The 15,549-nt window shown below is 37.7% G+C and overlaps 1 protein-coding gene across 2 annotated transcripts in view; it reads right to left on the bottom strand.

Moving 5' to 3' along the window:
* The window catches only part of LOC110453209 (transcription cofactor vestigial-like protein 4), a 49,656-nt gene that overhangs the window by 21,206 nt on the left and 12,901 nt on the right, over positions 1-15,549 (bottom strand). Inside the window, exon 1 of one of the 2 annotated variants that reach the window (XM_021502063.1) lies at positions 5,650-6,210. The exons of the other annotated variant lie outside the window; for it this stretch is intronic. Coding sequence (XP_021357738.1) covers positions 5,650-5,953 — 304 coding nt within the window. The 5' untranslated portion in view covers positions 5,954-6,210. Of the gene's footprint in view, positions 1-5,649; positions 6,211-15,549 lie in introns of those variants that run through there. 2 annotated transcript variants of the gene reach the window in all.

Here is a 15,549-nt window from a genome sequence, read left to right as displayed (position 1 = left end):
TAATCGTCTTACAACATTTCATTTGTCTAATCTATCAAAAGTAGAAATCATCATAAGTACATATATAACAATGATTTGAGACACACATCCCCATCATTGTTAACAAGTTATATGTTTCTTAATTACACTGGGACATTTCAAATCTGAAAAATTGCTGGTGGCCTTCCTAATCACTGCATATATATGCATACATCAAATCTGTGAGTATCATACAGCAGGTGTACATGGCATACAGGTATATATACACAAATATTTCACCACTAGCAGTGAAATAAAGTCAACACAATCATTCATCACTCATAAATATTACAAGGATAAATGCAAGGTAAGAGCGAAATGTCCCTGCCATATTTCGCAGTCCTTGCATTTTATACATACAGTAGACAATTTCATTAAGTCAAGCAATTCCTAGGATGAAATTAATCTCCAGCCATTTCCGTCCTTATTTTAATTACAAGATAATCATAGTCTAAATATAAGTGTAATTAATTTGCCGAGTCAAAAAGTCAGCGCTCATTCATCTGTCACCGTGGCTCCATTCTAGAGACAGTAGAAGACCTGTGACCTTACGTGGGCGGATGGTTTGTGTACTGTTGAGTTACATGGGACACAAATCTATTGTACAACATGCCCTGTGTTTTTTTCCCCGCCCCTTTCTCCCTTAGTCAGGTCAGGTTTTAACCAGAATTGCCTTTTTTTTTTTTTTTGTATCGAAACTTTGACACGAACATTTTTAGGTTCAATGCATATAGTTACATGCTTAATTTATAGTTATTATAAAGATCTGAATATAAGTATTACCTAATATTTGCAGTATGGAAGTGCCTTAATCATTTATGTACACAGACTATAGCCAAGGTTACCTAAATGTTTGTTTCTTATGATACTCACACAAAGTGTCGAACCGACACTGATCCCATTGCATTCATAGCCCTATAAACACATCATCTTCTGGAAGGGTGTAATAGGGATTTACAGCAGCGATGAAAATATAAGTCTATATTTACCACTTAATTACTTTTAGTTTTCAAATGTTATTATGAATAATTTCGTTTTTAATGCACAATAAAATCAAAATTGATCATTCATTTAAAACGCTCTCATCATTAACTTTACTGAGTATGGTTACCTGTTAAATCTACATAACTGTCCTTCAAATTGACTGGTAATGTCACTCTGCCCGGAGGATGTGAATATATCTTTTGATTATACAATCACCTGGAGCTCCGACTACTATTTACATCCCATTGTAACGGAACGACACACAGCTTAAATGTTACATTGTATACATATCCGCAGCAATAACTTTAATTCTCATTAAGTAACAGCCATCCAAAATCTAGCTATACTTGACAGTGTAATTCATCAACGTCATCAATTCAAATTAACGATAATTATCTAACAAGGTTAAGCAGAGCTTTAAGAATATTTTATATACTTTTATTTTTATTTTCTAATGAATAAATATCATGAACAAAACAAATTGAAGTGGAAACCTGTTTTGTGGTTGATGATATAAACTAAGTGGTTTTTTTTTCTATCATTAAAACCTCAATATCAGTTACACCCAATAATTTACATGATTATGAGATACAGAACTGTAATCCTTTCAAACAACAACAGACAGTCACACACAATGAACAGGGACTCCGTGTTTGGCGGTGAAACTGCCTTGTCACCTTGGTCACTGCCTCAGGTAAACCTCAGTGATAAGCAACAGTGATACAGCACGTTTTACTCTGTCATCCCCACCACACAGATTCTGTACGATCGTATCACTACTGCTGCACACTTCCTGTATACAATCCACCGTGGCGATCACACACAGAAACAGTCTTTCCGACAATCAAAGGCTTAATGTTCTCCGAAAAGATTTATTTATAAAAATGAACTATATAAAGATAGCGATATAAAAATGCCATTCCAAATGAGGACAGGAAGGCCGTAGAACAACAAAGATAATTCAGGGGCAGAAAAGTTTTAATTATCTTTTTATAGATCTTAAAGAAGTGACACTTTCACATTTTTGCGATCTTAAAAGCCCTATCAGGTTTACACCTGACTTAGTGATGCTATCAGCAGTGTTCAGGTGAGGGATGTTCCTACCTGTATAGGTAATCAAACTACAAATCTCCGCAACAAGTGAAGAGTTCCCACAAAGCTCTGTCAAGTGGAACCATCAACGTTAGTCTTAGTCACACATATTACAAACTTTGTCACACATACCACATATAACAGACTTATAGTCCCACTTATATATATTAGTCACACATGTTACAATATTACAAACTTTGTCACACATACCACATATAACAGACTTATGGTCCCACTTATATAAATATTTTAGTCACATATATTATAATATTACAAACTTTGTCACACATAACACATATAACAGACTTATAGTACCACTTATATATATTAGTCACACATGCTACAATATTACAAACTTTGTCACCCATACCACATATAACAGACTTATAGTCCCACTTATATAAATATTTTAGTCACATATATTATATCTTCAACAAAGTCACAAGGGAGGTCGGGTGGCACAGTGGATAGTGCACTTGCCTTCACCAAGCAGGCCAGGGTTTGATTCCCCGATAGGACGTGAAAAGGTATGGGGTCACCTGCCCGACTATGTGGGTTTTCTCTGGGTACTCCAGGTTTCCTCACACATTAAGAACCCGCACGGGCAACCATCCGGGCCAACAAGACTGATTCATATAAGTTGAAATTACTTATTTCAAAATTGTTGTAAAATAAATAGAGTTTATATAACAAAGTCCCACATGTAATTAACTATAATTGCCTTAGTCACACATCTGCATAGGCTAAGATACACATGACAGACTTAGTCACACATCTGCATAGGCTAAGAGACATGTGACAGGCTTAGTCACACATCTGCATAGGCTTAGAGACACTAACAGGCTTAGTCACACATCTGCATAGGCTAAGAGACACGTGACAGACTTAGTCACACATCTGCATAGGCTTAGAGACACGTAACAGGCTTAGTCACACATCAGCATAGGCTTAGAGACACGTGACAGGCTAAGTCACACATCTGCATAGGCTAAGAGACACATGACAGGCTTAGTCACACATCTGCATAGGCTAAGATACACATGACAGGCTTAGGCACACATCTGCATAGGCTAAGAGACACGTGACAGACTTAGTCACACATCTGCATAGGCTTAGACACATGTTACAGGCTTAGTCACACATCAGCATAGGCTTAGAGACACGTGACAGGCTTAGTCACACATATGCATAGGCTTAGACACACGTGACAGGCTTAGTCATACATCTGCATAGGCTTAGAGACACGTGACAGACTTAGTCACATATCTGCATAGGCTTAGAGACACGTAACAGGCTTAGTCACACATCTGCATAGGCTTAGAGACATGTAACAGACTTAGTCACATCTGAGTTTTAGTAACATATTGAATATTTAGTCTTTGTCACATATATTGCATCTTTAACAGACTTTCTAAGTCACACATATAAGATTAAGTCACATATATTGCATCTATTACAGACTTAGTCACACATATAAGTTTAGTCACATATATTGCATCTATTACAGACTTAGTCACACATATAAGTTTAGTCACATATATTGCATCTATTACAGACTTAGTCACACATATAAGATTTAGTCACATATATTGCATTTATTACAGACTTAGTCACACGTATAAGATTTAGTCACATATATTGCATCTATTAGACTTAGTCACACGTATCAAACCTGATCATATATTAGCATGTTATTGTTTTGAAAACTTCTTACTTTACAGCTGTGTTATTTACTCTCACGTTTTTGATATCAGGCACACTACTATAAACAGGTTATGTATCTCTAGAGACTTACTACTTATTACGTTATACAAACCTACTAGACTTGTTAAAAGAAAAAATGTTTTTCTGTCAATGACAGTGTTAAAACAAACCACCTCCCCATCATCATACATAATATGTTTATATAAGTATTTAATTCAAAACGTTTTCTTAACATTTTTGAAGGTTTCACACTGGCAGTATAACAAGTGACACAGGACCTCAGACCTCACCATTCACAGACATTACAGTGGCAGTATAACAAGTGACATAGGACCTCAATCTCCAGACTTTATGTTTGTAGTATAATTATAGTGACACAGGACTTCAAACTGTCATGACGGCAGTATATAAAATAGTGACTGACAGATCTCTGTCACCAGATGTCATATCGTGTCAGTTATTGGTGTTGTACAGGAACCCATGCACTGTTCCCATTATTTATATTTTCTTACTAACCAACCTATAACCAAATATTTGATTAACTTTTAAAACATTTTACAATAAATTAATCAAGTTATGAAATTATTGTTTTTATTTAAGAATAAAATTCTTTCAAACACACCATCTGTTTCAAGGTGTGCTGCAATGAAAGCATCCAGCAAAATTCCAGGGTTGTACATACAACTTGTATTACCTCAGAATTATCCCAGCAACTAGTGTTACCTCAGCATGCTTAAATATCTACATAATATACACAAGGAGTCACCCCGAATAGTTCAGATGACAACCTTTTTTATCTCATTTCTTACATGAACAACAAACTGCGCTGGATTGTGCATCGCATGTAGATAAGCGAGCTGTCCTCGGAACACTTGTAATCAGGGTAGGATGTGCTACCTGATCACCGTATACCTGACTGATCATATTTACCTGTACTCTAATCAACCTTATGAATGACTTCACATCTGTATACAGTACACTATATATACCAGGTGTAGGTAACCTGTTGAACTGTACGATAGCTATCCAACACAAATATGATTGATCCAAGAACAGTAAAGTTTCCCTTATCACTACTTTAATGGAAGGTAGCCTTTTAAATCTAGATTTGGGGATGATCTGTGTACAATATCAGCAATAGGTGGGCATGATTTATCTTGCTATCTCCATCGCTGACCTTATCAGCCTTACCCTCGACAATATGAACAATGGTTGAGAATGCTATCTGTGTAACTTCGTTGACACAGAAATATAAAAATAAACATTTTACAAGGTATATATAATCAGATGTATACTCTTTTAAATATGCTATGTGTAGGTAAATGAGACCGTTTCCTTAAATCACAGAGGATTAAAGCTGACATCATAATTATATATAGATCAGATTACACATCTCTAGTGTTTACCTGTGATTATCATATGCATTTATCTGTGATAACCTCAGCATTTATTTACCTGTAATTACTTAGATATGTATTTATCTGGATTTAATGTATTAATATATCTGTGATTGCCTGAGTATGTGTCTTTATCTGTAATAACCTGGGTATTTACCTGGATTACTTAAATATGTATAAACCTTTAGTTACCTGGGTATTTACCTGTAATTACTTAGATATGTATTTATCTGGATATAATGTATTAATATATCAGTGATTGCCTGAGTATGTGTCTTTATCTGTAATAACCTGGGTATTTACCTGGGATTACTTAAATATGTATAAACCTTCAGTTACCTGGGTATTTACCTGTAATTACTTAGATATGTATTTACCTGATTACTTAAGACATTTATTTATCTCTGATTATCTGGGTATGTATTTACCTGTGATTATCTGAGTATGTATTTACCTGCAAGTTTGAGGTACCATGACGGCCAAGTAGATGCCTCCCAGGACGGAGGCACCATATAATCTGCAACGTCCGAGGGGAAGTATCCAGGCCGCGAAAGATTACATGGACAGTTCACAAGGTTGCACCACCCAGGGGGAAGGGGGGTTGCAGAGGGGCGCCAGAGGGGCAAGGGCAGCAATGAGCTCTGGCCCAGCCCAGGCAGTCCGGGGGGGTAGAATCCTGAACCCCCGCCTAAAAGACTACTTCTCATATCCGTGAATGTGGCCAGGTGGGACTCGCCCAGTACTGACATCCCTGTCATACAGTCCTCACAGGTATGAACAGTACAGGTAGGTACAGAAGCTTGTCCCCACACAGAGGCTACCCCATCCAGTGTTCTATATCCAGCACATACAAATCACACTATCTTTTAACACAGACGGATTCCTGTCTAGTCCTGGCGGCACAGATCCACACTGGGCATATAAACAAAACACATGCAGGCTGATGTATACAGAAGATATACTGATGTACCGCACCACTGTGTGTAGTAGATAACTCTAACACACTGCCCTACACTCACTCACAAAACGTAACAATCACTGTCACTCAATTCCTCACAGGCTCCGCCCCCAACATCTCTCATTGGTTCAACCTCTAACTCTGACCTTTCTCAATTCAACAGGTAATGGGACATTCATAAACGGTTATAGTTGATCAATTCACTATCTGCCTGAACTAGTACGGGACTGGGGCATAGTGATCCTAGGCTAACACAGGGGGTCAGGGTTCAGGGGTCTCAAGAGTAGGGGTTACATCTCTCAAGGTTTATCCTGGGGATTGACAAAGGTATACACCTCCTTGTAAAACACTGCCCCATTGTACCGGACAGGTATGATTACTATATGTGTCAAAGAGCAGGTATACTCCGTTTCCTATTAGTATTGGCCCCAGTCAGGACACAGTAGCCTGTTTTGTGTTCTCACACCAACACCATCGACCTCACCCCCATAGCAGGCAATGGTCTCCTTAATCTTAGTGTAATCCATACAGCACTACTTCCCTCCCAATGCTTCACGACAGCTGTTTAACACTGAGTAGTAGATGGATAGGTGTACATTATGTAATTCAGTATCTCCTCTACCAGTTTATGTGTTTACACTCAATTAAAGAAACATTTTAATATCATTAGGGCTGTAATCATATTAGAGTTTCCATATTAATGCTTGGAGTTTGAAACTTTTCCAGCCCTCATAGAGTGACAGTGTACACATTTGATGTCCAGTCCAGGGCAACCTATATTTAGCTAGATTTGATGACATCTATCCATATCAGAATTAATTTGTCATGCCAACCTAACTTTAACAAACATTTCAGTCCCAATTATGTTTTATTGACAAACTGATTTTTAACTCACACTTTATATGAAGTTGTGTTCTAATCAGCAACTTGTCCTATCTGACAGTACAGACCAAAATGGATTCTATAACAGCCTTACCTTTAACCCATTCATCCCTAAAGTCACATTTGAACCTAACCAAATCAAAGACTGGGCAAGTCCAGTTTAAATATGTAGGGGTGAATGAGTTAAACTGACAGTTCTGACTTACCTAACATCAATGAAAACCTGCCTTATCTGATTCAAAATTCAATAATTACCTTTTTCTAAGATAACCTGTATTATCAGCATACTGCAAAACAGGTAAAACTTTACCTGAATAAAAATATCACCCTTTTGTATGGCATCTGTGTTTCTCTACACCAAGTTTACCTTTCAGCTAGTTTATGTGATACGAGAAAGCGTAATGACATAATTGTCCCTGATGACACCGAGTTTAAAATTACAGTGATTCATAATCTCTTAGATCTTCTTATGTACCTAATAATATGAGAACTAGGAAACACAGTGTGTTTGTGTGGATTTGGAGCTGGGCAGTAAAACAGTACTAAAAGTGTCCCCAGCCCGTTAGACACTGGTCCCTGCCCATTTAAACAGCAGTTTCTGGCCAGCTAGACATCAGTCCCTCAGAGAAGCAAGACCTCAGTCCTTGGCCAGCGAGACATCAGTCCCTCAGAGAAGCAAGACATCAGTCCTTGGCTAGCTAGACAGCAGTTCCTGGCAAGCGAGACCTCAGTCCTTCACCAGCAAGACCCCAGGCCTTTGTCAGCAGTCCATTAGACAAGCAAGACATCAGTTCCAAGCCAGCAAGACCTACGTCCTTGGCCAGCGAGACATCAGTCCCTCAGAGAAGCAAGACATCAGTCCTTGGCTAGCTAGACAGCAGTTCCTGGCAAGCGACACCTCAGTCCTTCACCATCAAGACCCCAGGCCTTCGTCAGCAGTCCCTCAGACAAGCAAGACAGCAGTCCCAATCTAGCAAGACCTAAGTCCTTGGCCAGCTAGACAGCAGTTCCTGGCAAGCGACACCTCAGTCCTTCACCATCAAGACCCAAGGCCTTCGTCAGCAGTCCCTCAGACAAGCAAGACAGCAGTCCCAATCTAGCAAAACCTAAGTCCATGGCCAGCTAGACAGCAGTCCCTCAGAGAAGCAAGACCTCAGTCCTTGGCTAGCTAAACAGCAGTCTCTGGCCAGCGAGACCCAAGTCCTTGGTCAGCAATGCAAAACAGCAATTCCTTGCTTGCAAGACAGCAGTTCCTGGCCAGAAGCCTTATCTTATTTCAGAGGAATGTATTACAACAGCTGTCCCTCCTCAAAAATATTGTCACACATTGTATTAGCATACCAAATTTATTTATCAGTCAAAGTGATGTATTAATCAAAGATTTATTTCACAAACATGACATCTGCAGTGTAATATCTAATGCTGTTCTTACGCATACTGTCAGCTTGACTGCTCCCTTTGTGTGTGTATGTATATCTAAACAGGTAGTGACTCTGTCACTGTAAAATATGACAGGCTGACAAAAAACTTAAAGGTGACTGTGTTACAGCTTTTCATCATCTATCTATTTCAACAGTTTTACCAATTTTACTTGTCTTAATTGGCTAAATAGCTTATAAGCCAACTGTCTGTTTATTTAAAGCAGTTTTGATAATTCTTGTCTCTTCTAGATTTTTTTTTGCTTACTGAAACAATTGAGTCAATCCCCTGTTAAACAATTATGCCAATTCCTTGTGTACGCTCAACAATAATGCTAATTCCTTGTCTAGCCTTAAACTTTTGCCAGATTTCTGTCTATTCTTCATTTTTTTTTTAATTCCCTGTTTAGTTTGAACTTGCACTGCCTAATGTTCCATTCCTTTCTGATATAAGTTTTATTTTTACATGCGGTGTCAAGTTTAAGGTTTCATTTTTCATCAGAACTCAAAACGCCAGCTGGCACTTTTTGTGTTTTGAATACAAAAGTAGTATGCCCTACAATAGAGGGATTGCTTATCCTGAAATACATACAAATCAATAGGGTTTATCCTCTGTGTAGATCTACAATCTCTCCTGTAGGGCAAGACACACTCCTATCAAGTCCAACATAATATTCTGTCTCTAGTGACCATGTCTGAGGATCCTGTAATTATAGGCGGGACATCTCTGCAACAACCGTCCTTGGGGGCTCTAAAATCCTTTCTACAGTAACTACCTGGGCTGCTCGGGGTTTTTCTGTAGTAATATGCGATCTTGGCTGACTTAGACACATAAACACTGACAGTCTTAATTGACTGCTCTACACCACTGTTTTGCAACCGTCTTAACTCATTCACCCCTACATATTTAAACTGGACTTGCCCAGTCTACGAATTGGTAAAGTTCAAATAAGACTTTTGGGGTGAATGGGTTAACTGCTCCAGACCACAGTGACCAGACCATTCTGCTGCCCCAAGACCACTCTACACTGACCATTCTGACTGCTCTAGACCGCTCAACAGCTACCAGACTGTGGGCTCTGTAGACCTTTCAGTCAGGTACCACCTGTGGAGCTCAAGACACCTCTACAAGAACCATTTTGACTGCTCAACACCAATCTACATTGACCATCATGGCTGCCCTAAATTATTCTACAGTGACCTTCTTGGAAGCTCAAGGTGACTCTTCAACAATCATCAGCAATGGTGAAAAAGATAATGCAGATGATGGTGCGATGACCACATGTTCGCCTGAATTAAATGGCTTAAAATGTTTGGAATCAATTCATCTCAATCTAGCAACTGCATCTGTGGATTACATATTAATGAGTATATTTAATCCGAATTAAAGGTTTATCTGCTACTTAAGATGTTATTCCGTCTTTGCGTATTGCATAGTTATCTTCCCTTGGGAGCAGGTATTGATTGTTACCTCAATGGTTTGAGTGAGAAAATTACGTCGTTTTCTCAAAAATTGATGACGTTACTCTCACAAACAAGTGACGTAACAATCAATACCTGCTCCCAAGAGAAGATAACTCTGCAATACGCAAAGACGGAATTGCATGTTTACTATGAAACCTTTTATTGCATGGCCTGGAAACTGCCTGTATCGCAATAGTAAGATTCACCAGCTATGTAAACGTACTATTATTAGTAAGTTTAATTCCATCAATACAGAGTATTGGAATCCCTAAAAATCTCCACTACTGAACAGAACAAATAGAAACATCAGTGTGAAAAGCTGGCACCACTTGCAGTTTAAATTTGTAACTTTTTCAGTTTTTTTAAACTGGGAAACCTTTAAACATAAGCATCTTTAGCTAGGTGTCTTTTTTATGTATTCATACCGCCTCATTACACACACTCATTAAATAACATTTCTTTCCTAGTGAAAAAAGGTTACTCAGGTGAGATGTGATGTTGGCAGTTTTCCAGGTATAAGTTGGTCCTCACCTGTACAGGTATCGGGCCTTGTTAATGTTTGTGTATGTATACCCTGATAGGGGCACTGGGTCATCACCGGACCACAAGATCTAGGAACCGCAATGTTATCCACCACAAATATCCACACCCTAGGAAACAATCTCACCCACACCCTAACTTTTTTGGGTCAAGGCCACATATAAACATATTTAAATGACTTGGTCTATCTAAATGGGAGTTTTTCAAAGAGGGACATATTTTATGCTAGAGTAAAGGGATGTCTCTTCAGATTCCGTCTATATTTCAACTTAATATATTATGTCAAAGCATTAAATGACTAAGGCATTTAACGTCCTCATGATGATCAAGGTCAAAGTTGTACACAGCGACCTAGTTAATTCGTATATTGTTTTGTGGATACTTTCATGGTTTTATTATACAAACAAGCCAATGTATTTATCCTGCAATAAGCCAATGCCTGGTATTCAGCACACCCATGTCAAATACAGTAGTAAATATGCTTACAAATGCTATAATATCCTACAATTTGTTTTCATGTCATACAGCATAAGTAAGAGTAAGTCAATACACTGCCCATCAGTCAGTAGGCAGATCAGCCAAATGACAAAACCTATCAAAGTTTGTTAAAAAGAATTTTATTTTTATATACTTTTTTTTCATTTACAGCACAATTTGTTCAAATGATTTTATAATACTGTTAGTTATTATTCTAGTTGAATATGACAGCGGTTTTATATGTGGGAGTATATAGCCATTATTGACACTCTGGATCTGACTAATAATCAAATTGGTACTCAGATCCAGCTTATCTGAAAATTTTCAGTTTACAATCTATAAGTTTGACCATCCAGTCCACTGACCACTATAATACCTGTCAGTTTACCAGTGTAAGTAGATCAGTATTAAAGACAGACTAAGCCCCCTGAGACCACAAAGCCACAAGGATGACTGGTCAGTATAAATGGACACACGCCAACTTTGACGACATCCATGATAAGATGTGACTAGCCAAGATCGTTACGGCTGCCTTAAATCAACTTTACTCAAATATTCTATAAAACCTCAGTCTCTTTTTTAAACAAATACCTTACAATTAAAATAACCAAAGACCTTGTGATTAGAAAGTTGATCAGTAAATTCATGATCAAACAACAATTTCCATGACTTGATTTGCATTTAAATTTCAGCGATTTACACATTGGATGGACATGTAACATCAATAAACTGCATGTAGCACAATTTTGGAAACTTCTAACATTCTTGAGTTGGGAAAAATTGTTCACTGTTCTATTTCTCCTTTTTCATCCATTTTAATTGTCTTAAGTACATGGATTTTTCTAAAGTCCCATGAGTAATTGAGCTTCTATAGGGAAACTTAGTGATAGAAATTGTGTGCTGCTGGAAAGAAAATAAATCGGACATTTTTAAATTGAAATAAAATTCTTAATCGTGATGGGGATGGGGAGGAACTTCGTGTAATTTTGTACATTTGTATAAGGAGGAAAATGTCTGATACTTGCGGAGCTGTGTGGTCTGAGAGGCGTGTGGACAGTGTGATTCACTTGAAGACAAGAAAGCCAGCTTCTCTTGGACCTATCAGACGCTAATGACCTACACACTTTGAGTATATTTAAAGTCGTTTGAAGATTATAAGTCATTTCCTCTCTGTGACCTTGAAGTGTGCAGGAGATAGGTTGATACTTTTTCATTCATTATTGTAATCAAATAATGAATTATCACGAATATCACAGGATGGAAGAGAGGGCGGAGACCAAGTGCCCAGCAGGACCCGGCGGCTTTTTTCTGTCCATTACTCCATCAACACATCATTAAGGCTGCCATTCCACCTCAATAAAACATTAAGAATTGCCAGTCGTCAAAAAAAATGAAGAGTTTCAAACTCTCATAAACGTTCATAATTCTACACCAGAAGATTTACAATCTTTACATTATAATAATAATAATATACAACATTTGATATAGCGCCCTATCTAGCTAACATAAGCCACTCTAAAGCGCTTTACAGTACATAGATATACAATTAATACAATTAGGATACACAATTGTTATCAAGCAGTCACAAAGTTGTACGCTAGTGGTTTTAGAGAAATGGATTTTGTTTATGATTTGGAAAGTCCAGAAACCAGCTTCTTCACTCAAGTGTTTACAATTGGTGATTATGGTACTTCTTAACACCATCAAGTGAATACAGACAAAAAAGGAGGAACTGGATTGTATGGATCACAGTCGGAAAACTCAACTTGGCCCCATCACCACATCATTAAAACATAGCGTAACATGGGCCACCAGGAGGTCCCGACCGTATCAAAGCCGGTCAGGAGCCACAAGAGTACACAACAAAAGTACAAATAGCACATGTATAGGGAACACAGAATACTTAGGCTGGTACTCAACATGTAAATGGATATGCACTGTCAGTGAAAAAATCTAAATCTGCATTCACTAAAGAACGTTTTGCATGCAACTTATGAAACTTAAGCTGTGTTCATGATAAAAAGATATTTCCTTTTTTCTGTATTTTTTTTATTTCTATTCATACCCGAAATATTTTCTTATTTTTCATGTGCAGTTCAAAGATATCATTGGCACAAGAGTAACATTAGCCAGGTTTGAAGGTACCACCCCAACACTGGAACTTCCCATAGACTCCAAGTTTCAGTCACGGTTTCGATGAGTAGGAAAAAATTGCATAAAAACCTTGGTGCAGACAGTGTGATGTATGAGATAGGTCCACCATGACAGCCACTTCCTGTGGTCGCCTTCGTAATAAACTTCATTCAGGAGATAGCATACATATTTATCTACACATTCCCTCAATTTTTTTTATTCACTCACTTAAGTTTTTTTCTGCATATCAGAGCCATATATCTATAGCATGCCTGTACAGCTCTGAGAATTTTGTTTATTATAAATTTCATTCACAAATGTTTTCAACTTTATCTACATTTATTACTTTGTTTTGCACCTGATTTCGTCGAGGTGAAAACTTCTTACATAAGATTGCACCTAAAGGAATATCAACTTTTGCAGGAATTCTAATTGCCAACCAAGTGAAGTGTTCTGGAAATTTAAACTTGTGCATTTCCTGTACTCAAAATGATGCAGTTGTGGCAAAACTAGATATGATTCACATGTCGTTGTTGCTATGACAACCATTGCCTTTGATGCCATGACAACATCAGAACACCTGTCACAATCAAAAAGGCATCGCATGGATACAACCTGGCCATTTCTCTGGTAGACACGAATGACTTTGTCTAATAGGAATACTATATTTGGAACCATTTACAATATTTCTTTCAATCCATATTGATTAAAACTTAAAATATATATGAGAAGCATACAATTACAAAGAAAGCCTTTTAGTCTATATAATACAACTTTTGTGCATAGGTGTTTTGATTTACGAGATAATCATGGCGTGTAACTAGAAAGTAAGGAATGTTTGGTAAATGGTCTCTTTTATAAACAGGTGTCTGCTAGACTTAATGATGTGACTCCAACCTTACCTGGTAGTCTATTCAATGATGTGTATGAAACAGTGCAGTGTATAAAGTGTGTACCACTTATGATGTAATAAATAAACCCGATGTACTGATATGTATAGGGTCCAAGTACAAAACAGTAACTGTCTTAATCCATACAGACACAGGTATGCCAGGAGTCATTAAATTTAACAAGTCTCAGGTATTATAGGAGTCATTAAATCTTACAAGACACAGGTATGCCAGGAGTCAAGAAATCTTACAAGTTACAGGTATGCCAGGAATCAAGAAATCTTACAAGTTACAGGTATGCCAGGAGTCAAGAAATCTTACAAGTTACAGGTATGCCAGGAGTCAAGAAATCTTACAAGTTCCAGGTATGCTAGGAGTCATTAAATCTTCCAAGTCACAGGTATGCTAGAAGTCATTAAATCTTACAAGATACAGGTATGCCAGGAGTCACAAGTCACAGGGATTCTAGGAGCCATTAAATCTTACAAGTTGCAGGTATGATAGGATTCATTAAATCTTACAAGCTTCAGGTATGCTAGAAGTCATTAAATCTGACAAGACACAGGTATGCAAGGAGTCACAAGTCACAGGTAATGTAGGAGACATTAAATCTTACAAGTTACAGCTATGCTAGGAGTCATTAAACCTTACAAGACACAGGTATTCCAGGAGTCAAGAAATCTTACAAGTTACAGCTATGCTAGGAGTCATTAAAGCTTACAAGTTACAGGTACGCTAGAAGTCATTAAATCTGACAAGACACAGGTATGCAAGGAGTCATGAAATCTTACAAGTTGCAGGTATGATAGGATTCATTAAATCTTACAAGCTTCAGGTATGCTAGAAGTCATTAAATATTACAAGACACAGGGATGCCAGGAGTCAAGAAATCTTACAAGTTCCAGGTATGCTAGGAGTCATTAAAGCTTACAAGACACAGGTATACCAGTAGTCACAAGTCACAGGTATTGTAGGAGTCATTAAATCTCACAAGTCACAGGTATGCTAGAAGTAATTAAATCTTACAAGACGCAGCTATGCCGGCAGTCACAAGTCACAGGTAATGTAGGAGACATTAAATCTTACAAGTCAAAGGTATGCTAGAAGTCATTAAATATTACAAGTTACAGGTATTCTACGAGTCATTAATTCTTACAAGACACAGGTGTGCCAGGAGTCACAAGTCACAGGTATGCTACAAGTCATTAAATCTTAGAAGACACAGGTATGCCAGGAGTCACAAGTCACAGGCATTCTAGGAGTCATTAAATCATACAAGTTACAGGTATGCTACAAGTCATTAAATCTTACAAGCTTCAGGTATGCTAGAAGTCATTAAATATTACAAGACACAGGGATGCCAGGAGTCAAGAAATCTTACAAGTTACAGTTATTCTAGGAGTCATTAAAGCTTACAAGTTACAGGTATGTTAGAAGTCATTAAATCTTACAAGTCACAGGTATGCTAGAAGTCATTAAATCTTACAAGTCTCAGGTATGCTAGTCGTCACAAAATCTTACACTTTCACAAGTCATGGTATGCTGCATGTGAGCACAATGTGACCACAACTTTCACAAGTCATGGGTATGCT

The sequence above is a fragment of the Mizuhopecten yessoensis genome, unplaced genomic scaffold (genome assembly GCF_002113885.1).
Source record: "Mizuhopecten yessoensis strain PY_sf001 unplaced genomic scaffold, ASM211388v2 scaffold7201, whole genome shotgun sequence".
In the NCBI taxonomy this organism is placed as follows: Eukaryota; Metazoa; Mollusca; class Bivalvia; order Pectinida; family Pectinidae; genus Mizuhopecten; species Mizuhopecten yessoensis.
The sequence above is the reverse complement of the archived record's forward strand: the minus strand, read 5'-3'. Positions and strand labels throughout refer to the sequence as shown.